Below are 18,379 nucleotides of genomic sequence, written 5' to 3' on the forward strand. Positions count from 1 at the left end.
CACTGGGGGAAGGAGGAGCGCCGTATCTAGTAGGTGGAAGCTAGGGATGCTGTTAAACATCCTATAATGCACAGGACAGTCCCCTATAACTGGTCCATAACATGTATAGTGATGAGGTTGAGAAATCTGGGACAACTGACGAAATCTGAATATAGACTGCATTGTATCAATGTTAAATTTCCTGACTTTGATCACTTTCATGTGGCTTTGTTCCTAGGAAATATATATCAAAGTACACAGGAAAGGAATAAGTCTCAACTCACCCCCAAATGGTTCAGAAAAAGATAACACATATACACGTAGAGAGAAAGAATGAATGATAAAGCAGTGAGCCAAATGCTAACAATTGGTGAATCTGAGTAAAGAGTATAAAAAATTTTTCTCATTATTCTTGCAATTTGAAATTATATCAAAATAAAAATTTAAGCAAATATTAGCATAACTGTAAAGTTCTTTTAACTGGGAAACTTTGCACAATTTCCCAGTATATATGTGCAATATGGCAGATCAGCTTTCTTTTTACTCCTTTCTCAAGATAAATTACACTATCTTGAATGGATACTTGTAAATTGGACCCAGATAACTCAAATAAGTATAAGCTTAAAAGTATAATGTCTAAAATGTGAACTGCAGAGAAAAAGCTAGGAACATCTAGATGTCTACCAAGGACATGACATTCTTTAGTATATCACAGTAAATGCATGCCCTAAGACCCCTGCATTGTGTGTTTTAGGCTTTCGGTACACACTGAAAACTGCAATAATTTAGAATCACATAAGATCTAAACACAATCAGTAGGAAAGCATGTATAAGAAATACAAAAACATTTTTAAGACTCAGGTTTTCAGAATTTTAACATCAGTTCTAAATTCTTGAACCTTATCATTCCTATTTCCAGGCACTTGTTACTTAAACAGCATTCAACAAATATACAATAACAGCTTTGCAAATTTAACAGTTTGCTTTTGAAAAGCAATAATTAAAACTTTTAAATACAGGAAAAAATTTAGAGCACTTACAGATGTCTGGGACATACTTGACTGTTGCGTGACACTTCCTGTGGGGGATGTGGATGGTCTTCCACTGGACAAACTTGCCTAAAATAATAAGATCTTTACAATATGTCTACAAAATCCTGAAGTTAAAAACTTTCTGGTACCAGGACACCACAAAACCACAATGAAAGTCAAAATGTCTATGTATGAACCAATTCATTTTGCAGTCAACATGGATTAAGCTTTGGCTAAACAGATTAAGAAAAAAAGAAAAAGCTGAATGGTGAAAACCCAAAGGCTAAGCTTACTTTAATAGCTGCACTTATCGTCAGTTTTACTCTACAGGTCTCTGTCTTCTGTGAAGTGGAATCACCTCTCCAATGTTATGAAAAAGAAACTGAAGCTACATCAAGTACCAGTGGGTTTCAGTTTCCTAACTAGTATCATGAACACGATGTTATTTAAAATTACACTACCAAGAAGTAACAGCTGGGGATGTGTTTATAATAGAAATAAACCTTTCACAGGTTCAGTCAACTGAGATCCTCCTCTAGTGAGATTTAAGATTAAATCTCATATATAGTTTTATTTAAATAAATAGTAAAATAAGAATGAAAATTTTTTAAAAAATAAGCATGTAATCATAAAATCATCCTATTATGAGTAAAAAATAGTATGACTGGATTTTAGTAAGGTGCATATACACATTTTATTTAGAAAATTTCTGGAGGGCTACCTATTAAACTGTTACAACGGCCACCACTGAGGAGTGAACAACAGCAGTGGGTGTGGAAAAGGAACACCTCTACTTTACCTCTTATAAACAAATACCTGATGTTGTTAATGAGTGTAAATTACTTATAAAATAAAAAAAACCTTTTTTGTTAAAATGTAAACATAATTCATGTAACCCTAAGTATTCACTGTTGTACCTAGAATTTCATATACAAAACCATGAAGTTAGCATAGCACTTCCGCAATGTAGAAAAAAGCAGTGAGACAAAAGCTAGCAACAGAGTAACATGGAAAACATATCCATTTTTTTTTAATTAACTTCTATTTGGCAGGCTATTATATTTCCTTAAGGAAAAATAATCACAGGACATTTGAGAACTATGAAATATCCAGTGTATTTATTTTCAGTAACTATCTGCAGATACTGTCAACTTTGGTCCCCTGAATTCTTATTTCAGTCTCACCTGAACAGCAGCAAGGCTTTGAAGCTGGGAGCTGCTTAAATGCTGCTGCTGAAGAGCTGCAGTGTGCAGCATTAAGTGCTGCTGTTGAGCTGCATACATCTGCTGAAGGTACTGAGCAGCTGAGCTGGGGGGGCGATGCAATGCCTGTTGAATTACCTGTGATAAGTCAAGTGAACCAATGTCAAACCAGAATCTTAACCATAAAATAAAGTATAAAAAAGTAGCAGTTTAAAATTTCACTACTGTAATATTCAATGTCATCAAGCTTATTAACATAGTTCTCTCCTAGTTTCATATCACTACAATTCATTAATCTGTACAAATTAAAATTACCCAATAGAGGTAATTCACAAAAGAAAAAAGGGCCAAATAAGCATTTGAACAGATCTGCAATCTCACTAGTTAAAACTTACAAATTAAAACACAATACTATTTTCCAACTTTCAGATGGATCAAGATTTAAAAGACTACTACTACTAAATAGGGAAACAGATAACTCTCATACACTGTTAGTATGAATGTAAACTGGTATAACCGTTTTGGATAAAATTTGGTAGAATTCAGGGATTGGGTGCAGCGAGGAAAATATATATACCTTCAGCCATTACAAATAGTAATGTAGATGAGTGCCGTTCAGTACAGCCACTAGCCACACCTGTCTCCTGAGCACTGTGCTAGTGCAACCAAGAAAATGAGTCTTGGACTTCACTGAATTATAATTTTAATTTAAATATAAATAGTCCCATGCAGTCAGAATCTACTGTATTGAACAACACAGAAATATCCATATTTATTAACAAAAAAATTCCCAAATATATCATTAGGTGAAAAGAGCAGGTTACTAAATAGTGCATAGAGTAAGATATCATTTTTACATTAAAATATTTAAAAGAATATTTAAGAAAACATTAAAAGACTACCAATGGGCAGCTAGATTAGAGGAGATTTTTATCTTCTCATTTGTACTTTTCTTTAAATATCTGAAAAAACTTACAATGAGTAGGTCTTATATTAATAATCACATAAAATTATAAAGCTATTTTTTTAGAAAATTACTACATAATTACTTTTTCAAATATTTTTTAAATGTCAGATTCCTTGTTTCGATTGTTTCAACATAGAATAAAACTATTCTTACTAAAAAAAAATTCCTGAAAGTCCTAATTACTGTGAATACTTATTAGTAAAATACAAAATCTGAGTCTGAAACTTCATAAACAGATAAATGTAGAAGAGTCAAGTACTCTAATCACAGAGAAAAATCCTTTATCAGTCCAAACCAGTAAGTCAGACTACGCCAGTCCTCTGCAATCACATCCCAAAGTCATGTCATGCCCACACTGACTCTGAAAGAGCACGAATCCTAATCTCAGCATCAAACCACAGAGTTTTCACAGGGCTAAGGAAGTAACAGAGCCACAATCCTACAGCTTGAGGGACTGAGTCAGGACACCCTGAACCACAAAACTGTGAATCTCTTTATCCAAATACCAAGAAAGCATATTTCCTTCTGCTGTTTGCCTTCATGTGTTCCCATCTCATCCATATTTAGCTTACTATACCTGCTACAGACTCCTGTCACAAAATCAATGTAGACATTTGACCCCTAGTTGCAGAGGTCTAAAGACTAGCATTAAGTGATTCAGAATTACAACAATGTCTTTTTGGTCAGGTAAATGTATACATTTTCTTCTAATTCCATAACAAAATTCTAAAATCAAACTGAAGTAACAAATGCATAAGCTATCTGACAGATATTTTTGCCAGAGAGTAGTAATTTTTTTCTATTGTCAGCAGTCTTTCATTACCATTCAATGCTATACTCATGGGAGAGAGACTCTTTAAATACACGTTAAAGGTACAGCACATTGTTCTTATTTTGCTCCTCTAAAGGAACAAGGAGGGTAAAGAGAATTCACAGGACTGAAAAAGAAAGCTGGAAGGCATTAAAGAACTACTTAGGTAGTTCAATAAATATGGATTTGATTGCATTTTAAGAGAAGCAATTCTATGATCTCATAGGAACTAGTGTAAGTGCTATTTGTGAGATATATCTATATCTATACATCTCCAGTAACACACTATTTTTTTATTAACACATCCAGCTGAGGTAAAAACTAGAGAACAAAATGGCTTATTAAAATATTACATCATCAGTACACTCAAAGATCTAGATACTCTTCCCCATATCCCCTGCCTCGGAAAAAGGTGAAGAACACAAAAAACACATTCTACAATCCAGTTTGAATTTCTGCTGAACTGACTGGGTCTCCAGCAATTCTGATTCCACCCATGTTAACCTCAGAATCCTAAACCATAGAACAGTTAAATAGCCATTATAATGAGATAGTCATTCTAGGAGAATGGAGCAGGGAGAAGACTACATTGCAAACAGGTAAGTTATTTTCAGGGTAGAATGCAATCATGGGGATTAGAGAGAGAGAGTAAGCAAGTATAATGGAAAAAAAAAGAACTCACAGAGTGGTTAAGGGCACAACTCTAATGTCAGAAAACCTACCAGCTATGTGAGTTTAGAAATGTTATTTAGCCTATTTAAAACATCAGTTTTCACCCATGTGTAAAATGGAGATAATAACCAACTTCATAGAGATATGATGAGGATTAAAAGAGAGAATCCATGTAAAGCATTTATCAAATACATGGCACATAGCAATTGTTCAATAAATATTAGCTATTGTTATTTATTAGGTATATATAATGTGCCCCACACAGTTTGAGATGTTTCCTTTAATCCTCATAATAACTAATGAAGTAGGTGGTCTCATCTTCGTTACAGTTTCCTGAAGCTCAAGGAGATTATGCCTCTCACCCAAGGCTACATAGCGACAAAGAAAATGGAATTCAAACAAAGAACATATCAGACTGCAATGTCCATGCTTTTTTTATCAGTCCTGCAATACCATATTGCCTCAACCTCCATTATTATAAAGGTTAACAAAGTAAGCTTAATTTTCTCAACTAAGTGAAGAGCCTAAGACTTTTCCTAGTTAAACACATATTCCCTTCCCCTTTTGTCCCTAAGAGCTTTAGAATGGATCCTCCTGCTTAGGGTTCTTAGGCCACTTGGGTTTAAAATGAACCTCTTAACACATCTACAGACCTGAATAGATCTCCCTAAGTCTATATTTTGGGTTCAAATGTAAAATAACCCAGAAAAACCTAGAGCCATTCTGCATATTGGGGCTCTACATCGAGTGTCTCCATATTGCAGCAATAATTAGGAAGCTTCCAATTATAATTTTCCTGATATACCTTTTTACAAGGTACATGGTGACAAAGGTAAGCCCTGTCAATAGAATGATTATTAAATAACCTTTTGGTTGTTTCAATCATTAACAATTCTAACTGTAGTCATTTAGAGGTTACCACGCAACCCATTCGAGGATATGAAACAAGAGATTCATCCGGTTTAAGCAAAAAGTAATGACACGCTCAGTCTTGGCCTACCCGTCATTATAACTGAAATACCTGCACAGCGTGCCTGTCTGCACCACTGTAGACAGAGATCTGTGGCTGCTGCATTCGAGAGGAGGAAGTGGTGATGGTGGTGGTGGTGCTGCTGTTGGTGGTTGTCGACGCAGAAGAGGTTCCAGGATTTGGTTCACTATCCATGGCTGTACTGTGGTCCTTAAATCTAGCAGACAACACAGACGGTTTGTATTGGCAAAAGCATTATCTTATGGGCTTTAAAGAATCTTTAGTTATTCCAAAGAAATAATAAGCAACAGTCTAAATTTCTAAGAAGGGCCTCATAAAATACAGATAGCACACAATCACCACAAGCACTTAAAAGGGAAAAGTATTTCACAAATATATAGCATATTTAATAGTTAATATCTACTAAATTTGACTTCAATTGATTCAGGACATGTAACTCAGATAAAACCCAGCATGAAGTTATCTTTTCATTATTGAAGGAAGATGAGTGTTTTGAAACCAAAACAGGTGATACAAGAATACTAACCTACGTAGGAAAATAAAAACTTAAGCAATATGAGAGTACTTTAAAATATTTCTTCACGTTCTTTTGACCACACTAATTACAAATTAAAGTAATTCTTACCTATACATTAAAATATAATGCCTAAGAACTTGTGTTAATTAGCTTAGTTTTGGGGTACCATATATACACTTTGCTTTAAAAATAAGTTCTCTTAGAAAATAAGCTAATAAAAAAAATAACGTTTATTAACTCACACTGGCTTTTCCCCTAATTATTCTACAATATTGTCCTTATTTCATCAAATAACTCTTATAAGCAGATTACTCTGACTGGGGAAATAGAGAAGCAGCTGACAACAATTTCCCCACTTTCTGACAAAAATCTCTTTTCACAAAATTGATCCAAATTTAGAGAACAGCATAATTATGTCACTTTCCTCAGGTATCGACAGTAAAGTACGTTTTTGTACAAGACTTTCTGATTCTTTTCCCTTCAATATTACAAACTCACATCACTATTGTGGTACGAAATTCCACTAAATACAGAATCTGTATTTGGATAAATTCAAACAACACTTTATTCTAAGTCAATTCGGAGGGCCTCAATGTTGTCGGAAACCAGAACTACAGTAGATTTTATAAAATTAGAAATGCATCACAATGGTGAAAAGCACACGTGAGAATATTCTGGTTTTCTCTGCCTTTCTTATCTGTCTTGTCTTCTGAAAAAAAAAAATCTGACCCACCTCACATTAGCAGCATTGACAAGAATGTAACAAGAACGCATTCTTCTTCAAGAAAAGACAAAGGAATTTGGCACTAATTGTGTATGCATACACTATTCCCATATGGTGTCCTCTTATGTACAAATTTTCTTTGTTCTTTATATCATTTATGCAAATAGTAGTCAAACGCTCTTCAAGGATTCAAATGGATAAAGATCTCGATTTACTAAGAGGAAAAGCAAAAGGAAAAAAGTGGGGGGAAAAAGCTGACTCTTCACTAACTTTTTTGATAGTAAATGACTCATACATCTTTATGCTTCTCTGTTGTTTTAATAGTTTTCCAAACTGCCTTCCACTCATCAAAGCACAGCATCATAGGTTGACTGTTCAACATCACACAGATTTAATGATAGACGAGGTAAACTTTTCACCAAATTACTGGCTGTCATAACACTTCTGAACCTCGTACCAGTGATATGCAAAAAGCCAGCTTAAATTCGGGTCCTTTTAGACTGCTATTCTGCTTAACCATGAACTCAAACCCAAACCCTATAGTAAGCAGTTCAGTAACTAACCAAAAATGGTCACAGAGAATCCAAATTCGAGGCACCAGTCTAAACATCGATGAGTGGAACTGGCCAAACCACTGTACTGCATTTGGAGATCTGGCACAAAAGAAAATTTTGGTAACTCCACCGTCTATGTATAGTAACGCCTGCAAAATGCAGCCGGCCAGTCCTGGTGCACAAGAGGCCTAGGCAGGAAACACTAAGTTTGAGTCGCTCGCTAAGCATACCATCACACCGCCACACAAGAATGTGGCCCTCTAGGGAGGCATCCACACTGCAGCCAGAGACCCGAGGGAAAGATCTTTCCTTCCAGGGTGTTTTCTGCCGGGCCAGCCCCGCAGGAGCCCGGGCCGCTCTGAGGCCCGCGCTGGGACACCTCTCCCCGCCTCCCGGGGGAGGGCGGCGAGCCGCCCCGCGTCTCGGTTCTCCCACGGAGGAGGAGTGGGGTGGCGCCGGGGAGGGAAGGAGGGGAGCGCGAAGGAGGCCTGCCAATGCCCGCCCAGCCCTACCCAGCCTCCGCGGGCCCCCGGCGCGGGCGCGAGGCCCCCTAGCAGGGGTGACAGCGCCTGAGGGGCCCAGCGGGGCTCATCTCCCGGAAGACCCCCGCGGTCGGGGTCCCAGGGGTGACCCTGAGCGCAGGGCCCCGCCGATCCGGGACCAGACGGCGGAAGGGGCGCTCCCGCCTGGAGGTAACCGGACCCTTACAGTTCGCCTCCGTCCCCCGACACGGGCCAAGCGGGCTCCTCCACGATAAGGGGCTCTCGGGTCTCCTTTTCCCTCGCACTGCCCGCGAAGGAGCCTCGAGCTTTCCCCTGGGGGGGACGTGTCGCTGCCCCCACTCGCCCCCCGGTTACGACATCAGTCACCAGCAAGTCACTCACTCCGCTTCCGCCATCTTCTCTCCTCCATCACTAGCACGGGCTGCGCATGCGCCCCCCGGCGGCGGGCGGAGGGGCGGGGTCGACTCAGCCCGGGGCCCCCGAGGTCACGTGGGGTCCTCGGCTTCCAATCCCCCCTCCCACCTCAGGCCTTGCTGTGTCTGGGAAGTGACCAGGTTTCCCCAGTTTAGATGCTAGTCTCATCCCCAGCCCTTCGCTTTCTCTTTCCTAGGGTCTTCTTCCTCTTGGGGAGGGGTCTGTAACCAAGATATGAAAAGTTCTGCTTAGACTTTTTAATTAAAAATGTGAAGAACATCTAAAATATACCATTGCCTATGCAAACTGCAAAGAGGGAGATGAAAGAAAATACGAGGATAGGATGCTGAGGTCTTAGAGGGAAAGGAAGTGCTATGTGGCTGCAGGGCTTGTTACGTGGGGCGCATTGGAATTTGGGGTTCAGAACCAGCAGTCCCTGACAGGCTTTAAAATAGTGTTCCAATGCCGTGATGGGGGTGGTTGAGAAATCGTCCTGATTACCCTGTGAATATCACTCATGTCTTCCACATGAATTTACTGAGCGCTTAGTAGGAATTGCAAACCTGAATACCACAGAGAACAAGCAGGAATGGCCACCAGTTTGCTAATGTGCTTGACTATATATGGCAACTTCTCTGAGGCAGGATGAGACGGATATATAAAGATGAGTATAAAAAGACCCTGTCTTCCAGGAAATCTTAATCTGGAGAGGGGCGTGGATTTTATAGAGATATCCATGCGGTATAACTGTTCTGGAACAGATCCATTAAGGGCTTTGGAAACCTTAAGTTCAAGGAATAATAAATCTTTACTGCCCTTCACAGGAAAAACCATACTGATCACAAGTGATGTCTTCTTTTTTGCTTTTCTTAAAATGGTGGAGTCGCAGTAATTTCGAGAACTGAGAAATGAAATATTGATATAAATTCATCATGAAATGCAATGTGGTCTAATGAAAAGTATACTTAATCTTAGAAATCTTGTGTTGCAGAATCTCCCTAGGGAAGGGAAAAGAATGCTTCCTATGTGAGCTAAATTGTCCCTTTACCTTGATTCCCCATCTGATAACATTGTTTCTTTACCTTATTTTCCTCTCTCACAGCAGTGCCCTTCCTACTTCTCCTAGGAGAACTCACTGAGAAAGTCCCCTTTTGAAAAGTCCCTGTAGATGCTTAAAAATAAGATATTACTGCTTTTTCTTTCTTTTCTGACATGCTCATATGATGTCATTGTCATTCAATTCACAAGTCAACAGTCTATTGGTATTACTGAAATTTTTTTTCAGAAAAACAAAAGGGAAGAAAGCACAGTCTTAGACCTATGTTGAAAATGCATAATTCAAGGAAGCGTTTGGAATAAATAGGCCAAAACTGTTCCTTTTCATCCCTCTTTCCTTTGAACATCTAAGGCCTGTATCTACATTGTCACCTTGTGCAGATCAGCTTTAAAAGTCAGGACATATATTGGGCAAAGTGAGACCAGTATTGCTTTTTAGAAACATTTCAAAACTCAGTGTTTATTATAACGACAGCTGACATTTGGATAGCCTTTTCCTAAGTGCAGAAGGACTTCCACAGACTCTTTTCATCTTCACAACAACCCTGTGAAGGAGTTATCATTGTTCCCATTCAGCACAGAAGGATAGTGAGGCTCAAGGTGATTATGTGCTTGTGGTGACTCTGCTAGAGTATACCAGAAGTGGGGTTCTAATTCAAGCTTTCTCTCTCCAAAGCCAGGTTTTCTTCACTGCGTCATTCAGCAAGTCCCTGTGCGAAAAGTTAGAGGAGACAAAGCATGAGGAGGAACTACGCTTGAGAAATTTACCATCACTTATCTGATCAAACAGAGGAAGGTATTTTACCCCTTCGTGATTTCCTAAGGAAAGAAAGGATTTCTACGGCATGCTAGTGGGGTGAACTTTTTTCTGAAGTTTCCAGGAACCACTGCTAGGATCCTATTTGATTTTAGAAAAATCCCTCTCACATTGTGAAGGATGGATTGAAGAAAAGTGAAAATGGAGACAGGGAAACTAATTGAGGAACTATATTAATCCTTAGAGAAATGATAAGAGCTACAAAAATGAAAGGGAGGGCTAGATTCAAATTTTAACTCTGGTTGCATTAGTCACTTCAAGTGCTCAACAACCATGTGTGGCTAATGGCAACTATATCGCACAGTGCAGATATAGAGCATTTCCATCATTGCAGAAAGTTCTATTGGACAGTGTTGGTGTGGACTCTAGATCGGGGGTTGGCAAACTATATCTGTCTTAGTCAGTTTGGGTTGCTGTAACAAATACTGTAGACTGAGTGGCTTAAACAACAAACATTTATTTCTTATAGTTCTGGAGGCTGAGAAGTCCAAGATCAAGATGCTGGCAGATTCAGTGTCTGGTGAGGATTCTCCTCCTGCTTTGCAGACAGCCACCTACTTGCTGTATCCTCACAAGGTGGAGAAAGAAGGCAGTGTAGCAGGAGTGGGGACCATGGGCGTTGGGGCCACTTATTCATGTAACTTGCTTGTGCCTTCAGGGCCTGCTTGCCCCTATCATGTATATTCCGCTTTTATTTGATGATGAGTGCTGCTGTGCACACCCAACTTTATGGATTGGTGGGTCAGATAACACTCCGTTCATGATGGGCAGGTCAGATTGCATGGTAACTTGTGACTCATAGGCATTCAGTCTCTGTAAGGCCCAGTAGCAGGCCAAGAGTTGTTTCTCAAAGGGAGGGTAGTTATCTGCAAAGAACGGCAGGGCTCTGTTCCAGAATCCAAAAGGCCTGCACTGTGATTCACTTGTAGGGGTCTGCCAAAGGCTCCAAACGGCATCCCTTTCTGCCACTGACACTTCAAGTACCATTGGATCTGCTGGATCATATGGCCCAACTGGCAGAGCAGCTCACACAGCAGCCTGGACCTGTCACAGAGCCGTGTCTTGTTCTGGGCCCCACTCAAAACTAGCAGCTTTTCGGGTCATTCAGTAAATGGGATGGAGTAAAATACTCAAATGAAGAATATATTGCCTCCAAAACCCAAAGAGGCCCATTAGGTTCTGTGCCTCCTTTTTGTTTGTAAGAGGAGCCAGATGCAACGATTTATCCTTCACCTTAGAAGGGATGTCTCAGCATGCCCCACACCACTGGACCCCTAGAAATTTCACTGAGGTAGAAGTGAAATTCTTTTTGCATTTATTTCCCACCCTCTGGCATGTAAATGTCTTACCAACAAGTCTAGAGTAGTTGCTACTTCTTGCTCACTAGGTCCAATCAGCATAATGTCATCAATGTGATGGACTAGTGTAATATCTTATGGAATGGAAAGGCGATCAAGGTCCCTGTGAACTAAATTATGACACAGGGCTGGAGAGTTGATATACCCCTGATGTGGAATCATGAAGGTGTATTGCTGGCCTTGCCAGCTCAAAGCAAACTGCTTCTGGTGGTCTCTACTAACATGTACCAAGAAAAAAGCATTTACCAGGTCAGTAGCTACATCCCAGTTACCAGGGGATGTGTTAATTTGCTCAAGCAATGAAACCACCTCTGGTACAGCAACTGCAATTGGAGTCACTGCTTGGTTAAAACCTACAAAATCCACTGTCATTCTCCAAAATTCATCTGTCTTCTGCACGGATCAAATAGGTGAGTTGAATGGGGATGTGATGGCAATAATCTCTGCAATCCCTCCAGGAATATGGTATTGCTGTTGGTTTACTAGTTTTCTAGATAGAAACAATTCTAGTGGCTTCCACTTGGCCCTTCCCAGCATAATAGCCCTCACTGAACATGGCAGGGAACCAATGTGGGGATTCTGCCAGCTGCTGATTATTTCTATTCCAATTATACATGCCAGGACTGGGGAAAAAAACTATGGGATTGGTTTGGGGACCCACTGGGCCTGCTGTGACACAGAATTAAGGGGAAACTCCACCGATCACCTGACCACTATAAGCCCCTACTCTGATTGGTGGACCACAGTGACATTTTGGGTCTTCTGGAATTAAAGTCAGTTCAGAGCCAGTGTCTGGTAGTCCCCAAAAGGTGTGATTATTTCCTTTTCCCCAGTGCACAGTTACTCAGGTAAAAGGTGGTAGGTCCCTTTGGTGAAGGCTGAAGAAAGATTAACTATATAAATTTCTGGTAGCGTACCAGTGTCCTTCCTCTAGGGGCTGTGGCCTCCCCTTCATTTAAGGGGTTCTGGGGTCTGTAAACTGGCTCAAGTCTGGGATTGATTGAGGGGCTGTGACTCTTTTTATTATTCAGGTTAGACTTTTGTTTACTTGACCTAGAACTTTTCTACTGATACAGTTCAAGTAAGAATTTAGTAGACTTCGTATCTATTTTACTTCTAGGAACACCATGATCAACTAGCCAGCGACATAGGTCTGCACCAGTCAGACTGTTCGATTGCTGCTTTGACTCTGCTGTCCATCACAGTAACCACACCCCCTTTGCCTCTGGCAGTTGAGCGCTTCCAATTGGCCCCTGCCACCCTGGGATCCAATTACTCCCAATTCAATGGGTACAGTTCTGCTATAACTTCTGGCCTAGAGAGAAGAGTGATCGCAAGAGCGCTTCAAGGATGCCAGGGCTCCCCTCATAAGCTGCTATAGACTGAATGTTTGTGTCCCCCCCAGAGTTCATGTGTTGAAGCCCAAATCCCCAATGTGATAGTATTTGGATTATGGGGTTAGTGCCCTTATAAGAAGAGACATGAGGGAGATGATCTTGCTTCTGCCATATGAGAATACAGCAACAAAGTGGCTGCCTGCAGGCCAGGAAGAAGGCTCTCACTAGACACCACATCCGCCAATACCTTGATCTTGGACTTCCCAGCCTCTAGGACTGAGAAAAATAATTGTTGTTTAAGCCACCTACTCTATAGTATTTGTTATAGCAGCCCAGACTGACTAACATAAGCCCACAGGCCGAATCCCCTTGTTTTGGTACAGCCCTCAATCTGAGAATGGCTTTTACATTTTCTAATGATTGAAAAAACAAAGGAAGAAGAATATTTTGTGACAAGTGAAAATTATGTGAAATTTAAATTTCAGTGTCCATAAATAAAGTCTTATTGGAACACAGCTGCACTCGTTCATTTATGTATTGTTTACGGCTGCTTTTGTGCTACAAGGGCGGAGCTGAGTAATTACAACAGACCCTATAACGGTCCAATTACTATCCTGCCCTTTACGGAAAAAGTTTGCTGACCTCTTTTCTAGATCACTGATGACCCTGTGCTAGATTCTTTTGGAGCAATTAATACAGCACATTCAGGGTCCTATGCCCCAACTAGACAGTGATCACTCTCATAGGATCCTATAGGATGAGACAAAAACTCCAGCAGACCCAGATTTGAATATTAAAGTCACTGCTTTACCACCTTAGACAAGTAATTGAACTGCTTCAAGTTTTCGTTTTATAATGTGAAAAAAGGGGGACCACAACACATTACAAGATTGCTGTAAAGTCTTAATTAAAAACCAAATATAAAGTCTAAAAAAATCTTCTTTTTCTTTTTCTTTTTTTAACTTTTTACCAAGGTCTTTCTTTACCTAGAAGTGCTCAATAAATGTTATTGAGTAGCCCTAAGACTGACTAGGTTTTAAATGCTTGTTGAGGGAATGAATGCTTGGATATTCGGATGAATGAGGTATAAAATTCTAGCATGTCCTGTAAATTGGAATGACGCAATGCATAGACTTGCTTTCTCTTTTCTTTGAAAGTAGTGTACTAAAACCAAATACTTTCACTAAACCAGATAAATTGAAACTGAAAAGACAATCTCTAGTACTGCCACCTCTCACCCGCTCTTGCAATAATCAGTGTATTAATCACACGCTTATCAGTCTTATCTTCCCTGGACACCTGTGGGCCGCACTGTGCGCCGGCTGCTGTATTTCCCCAGGTGCTGAATGGTAGAAACACAGAGCGTTAAGGCTGGAAGGAGCATTAGACATCATGGGACCCACACTGAGGAAGAATCCATGGCAAAAGCAGAATCTGAATTCTGATTCCCTACCCACCGGTCCAGAGGTTTTTGCCTTGGGCCACAAAGCCTTACTTCAAGCACTTAGGTGCTCAATAAACACTTGCAGATGCTATGTACTTTCATTTCCATTCCGCTTTCACACTTAGTGTTTGCTTAGCACTGTGGCAGCCTGGAAGAGTTGTTATAAGCAGGGCTTTAGAATCAGACAAACTTAGATTTGAATCCTGGCTCTGCCACTCCCTAGCTGTGTGACCTCTTGCCATCCTGTCAGCTCTACCCTCAAAGGATGACCTCATCTCTGGCCACACTACCATGAACACGCATGAAATCATCAAAATACAAACCAAATCTGACTCTTCTCACCACCTCCACTGGGATCCACCTAGGCCAAGCTGCCATCGTGTCTCTCCCAGACCACTGCCGTTGGCTCCCCAAAGGTCACCCTCCTTCTATTCTTGTTCCTCTGCAGTCTGTTCTCCGCACATCAGCCTAAGTAAGCTTTTAAAATTGTAAGTGAGATCATGTCACTGTCCTGCTCAAATCCTCCAGTGGCCTCCCATTACACTTAGCAGAAAGCCCCGAGTTTTCTCTGACTCACTCTGCTCCAGCCACCCTGGCCTGCGGGTCTCTCCTCTCCCAGCTGGGAATGCCCTTCACACAGATATAGCTTCCTCACTGCCTCCAGGACTCTCTCAGCTGTCTCTCCTCAGAGAGCACTCCCTACCACCCAAAGTAATACGGCCTTCTCATCGCTTTCTTCCCCGTATCGCTCTTTGCTTTTTGCCATACCACTTCAATGCACCAGACATTATGTTATGTACATATGTGTTTATTTATTTGCTACCCCAAACAGCCTCTGGGTTATTACCTCCATGTTTTGTTCACTGTTGTATTCTTAGTTCTTAAAACACTAAGTGTTCGGGCTGGCCCAGTGGTGTAGTGGTTAAGTTCATGTGTTCCGCTTCAACAGCCTGGGGTGCACCAGTTCGGATCATGGGCACAGACCTACACATTGCTCATCAAGCCATGCTATGGCAATATCCCTCACACAAAATAGGGGAAGATTGGCACAGATGTTAGCTCAGTGATGATCTTCCTCAAGCAAAAAAGAGGAAGATTGGCAACAGATGTTAGCTCAGGGACAATCTTCCCCACCAAAAAAAAAAAAGAAAAAAAATTAAGTACTCAATAAATGTGCCTTCAGTGAATGAAGCTATTTAACTTCTCTAATCCCCACTTTCCTAATCTGAAAAATGGGGATAATATTTACCACAATGTTATAATATATAGAAGTTAATGTAGAAGTTAAATAAAAAATGAAATAATGAGGGCGGGCCTGGTGGTGCAGTGGTTAAGTTTGCACATCCTGTTTCAGTGGCCAGGGGTTCGCCAGTTTGGATCCCGGGTGTGGACATGGCACCGCTTGGCAAGTCATGCTGTGGTAGGCGTCCCACGTATAAAGTAGAGGAAGATGGGCACGCATGTTAGCTGAGGGACAGTCTTCCTCACAGAAAGAGGAGGATTGGCAGCAGATGTTAGCTCAGGACTAATCTTCCTCCAAAAAAAAAAAAAGAAAGAATGTATATCCACAATAGAGCATGACAAGTGCTCGGTAAGCATAGCTGTTATTATTGCTCACTTTTTTGTTATGTTGCCACATGCTATTATACTTAAAGGAAGATAATCTTCTATCATATTTCCAAAGGTTATGCATTTTTTAAAAATTACAAGGCAGTTCTTACTTTTGAAAGTTAGTTAGCATTATACATTTTTTAAACTTGCATATACTGTGTTTAAAAATATTTAGTGTATTTGAGAATAGATTTTTGCCTCTAAGGTCCTAATATATTACAATAAACAGTGTCAAATCAGTTCCACATTAAGTCTTAATTGTAATGTCCTATTTATGATAGATAAGTCTCTCGTGATTACATAAAATGCCAGATACACCAGGAGGCAGAACAAAATACATTATAGGGAACAAGCAAAGCTACTGAACAGGGATGAAAAGTTGGGGAAAACTTGTCTGACAGAAGCATACAAAGATACAGAATTTGATTTTAATATTTATCTTTAGTAAATTCTGAATACAAAATTGTGCAAAAATTTAAATAATGCAGAAATATATAAGTAGAAAATGAAAGTCCATTGTAATCCACTCTTTCCATGCCCCCAGATAATAATTTTTAACAGCCTTTTGTATATACTTCTTGAATTTCTGAGTACTGACACATGTGAGTCTATATATCTATCTCAGCAATGATATTGAACTATACACACACTCTTCGCCAAATTTCTGCACTTAACAGTGTATCTTTCTGTGTCGCTGTGCTTGTTTCCTTCCAGTTCCTCAAACCTGCGAAACTTTGCTTACCTCAGGACCTCCCTCACAACGCTGGAATATTCTTTCCCATACTTTGCAAATCTGGTTCCTCATTTCCCTTTAATTCTCTGCATAAATATCATTTATTTGCATAGATTTTCTGATTAATTTTAGAGTCCTCCCACCGTTATTCTCTATGACTACACAATATTTATTTCCTTTGGAGCAGGTACCACAGTTTGTAGTTAAGTATTTTTTTGCTTGTTTTCTTGCCTATTTTTTCTTTCCAGACTGTGCATCTCACAAGGACAGGAACCAAACCTATTGTGTATATTATTGTATATAGTAAGAGGACCAAAGCTATTACTGTATACTCAGTGCCTGCAAGGTGACAGGCACATAGCAAGCCCTCAATAAATAAGTGTTGGAAGAATAAATACACTTGTAAGTAACGCACTGAAAAAAGTATATCTCATCTTTCACTTCCTGTGCATGATGGATAGAGCATTGCCTTCTTTTTCTTCAGTTCTTTATTTACCCTTAGTTAAGAAACAGTACTATACTTGTCTTGATTTGTACCTGGGATTTGTTTTATTCAGGTATGGTAAGGTGACAGACAATAGAGACAACGGCCCTTGAAAGAAGAGTTTATTATTTATAGTTCCCAAGAGAAGGAGGCATGCCACACCATGCAGAGCCACGTAGGGAAGTACCGGGGTCAGTCAGGAGGCAGAAAGAGTGAAAACGAGCACGGCCCAGAGCCTTTATAGTGTTTTCTGCAGGAAGTAATGAGGGAGGCAGTGCAGGAAAGTTTGAGCAAATTTGGGATTGGATAGTATGAATAATTTTGGCAGACTCTGGTCTATGGGGGTGTTCTTGAGTTGTCCAGTACCTGGCCCTGGGGTGACTTAGGACAGGGGAAATATTGGCTTGGTGTGTGAGTTAGATAAAGGAGGTGACTGGGGATATGGGCCTTGGATTGGTTGGTTTGCATATGAAAGGCACGTTTACAGAGGAGCCATTTGCTCTCTCTAGGAATTAGCTAGCCCTGGAAAGGGTGGTCTCTCTTGTGTCAGTAAGGCCACCAAGATATCAAAGCATCATAAAATATACAAAATAAAAAAGATGATTAATACATTTCTAACCTAATTTAGGTATTATGAAGGTTGATTCCCCAATTAAATTCTTTAGATGAAAAATATAATCCAGGGGGCCAGCCACGTGGCTGAGTGGTTAAGTTTGCACAGCCCAGGGTTTCATCAGTTAGGATCTTGGGTGTGGACCTAGCACTGCTCATCAAGCCATGCTGAGGCGGAGTCCCACGTAGCACAACCAGAAGGACCCACACTAGAATATATAACTACATACTGGGGGACTTTGGGGAGAAGAAGAAGAAAAAAAAAGAAGAAGATTGGCAAGAGATGTTAGCTCAGGTGCCAATTTTTAAAAAAAAAACAAAAAGAAAGAGAGATACAATCCATTATTACTATGCGGTATTTTAAATACACTATATACTTACACAAAGTGTAGTATGATATACGTTGATTTCAGAATGATTTCTGCTATGATGATTTAATGTACATATGGTTTTATTCAAAGAAATAGAATAAAATTGACATATTTTTCTGAGGAATGCTTGGTTTGCTTATTTGAAGTAGTTTTATGGAAATAAAACATTTAAAAGCTGATAATTTTCCCCT

General features: G+C 40.0%; 1 protein-coding gene and 1 long non-coding RNA gene across 30 annotated transcripts in view; one reads left to right on the forward strand and one right to left on the reverse strand.

Moving 5' to 3' along the window:
* PHC3 (polyhomeotic homolog 3) overlaps positions 1-8,397 on the reverse strand; it is a 75,861-nt gene extending 67,464 nt beyond the window's left edge. For 13 of the 29 annotated variants that reach the window (XR_011529313.1, XR_011529317.1, XR_011529310.1 and 10 more), the window contains exons 1-4: positions 8,333-8,397; positions 5,684-5,849; positions 2,195-2,350; positions 1,020-1,097 (exon numbers count right to left, since the gene is read on the reverse strand). Coding sequence is in view for 20 of the 29 variants with exons in the window: in XM_070583088.1 (XP_070439189.1) it covers positions 1,020-1,097; positions 2,195-2,350; positions 5,684-5,849; positions 8,333-8,346 (414 nt within the window). In the remaining 9 variants the exon portion in view is untranslated. Of the gene's footprint in view, positions 1-1,019; positions 1,098-2,194; positions 2,351-5,683; positions 5,850-7,457; positions 7,548-8,156 lie in introns of all 29 variants that reach the window. The other 16 variants (XM_070583087.1, XM_070583083.1, XM_070583078.1 and 13 more) reach the window with 11 other exon arrangements.
* LOC139077093 (uncharacterized) lies at positions 7,890-13,448 on the forward strand. The gene is made up of 4 exons (XR_011529321.1): positions 7,890-8,140; positions 10,098-10,217; positions 10,708-12,006; positions 12,717-13,448. It is a non-coding gene; the product is annotated as an uncharacterized lncRNA (long non-coding RNA).
* The last annotated feature ends 4,931 nt before the right edge of the window (positions 13,449-18,379 follow it).

This window comes from Equus przewalskii, chromosome 18 (genome assembly GCF_037783145.1).
Source record: "Equus przewalskii isolate Varuska chromosome 18, EquPr2, whole genome shotgun sequence".
NCBI lineage: Eukaryota > Metazoa > Chordata > Mammalia > Perissodactyla > Equidae > Equus > Equus przewalskii.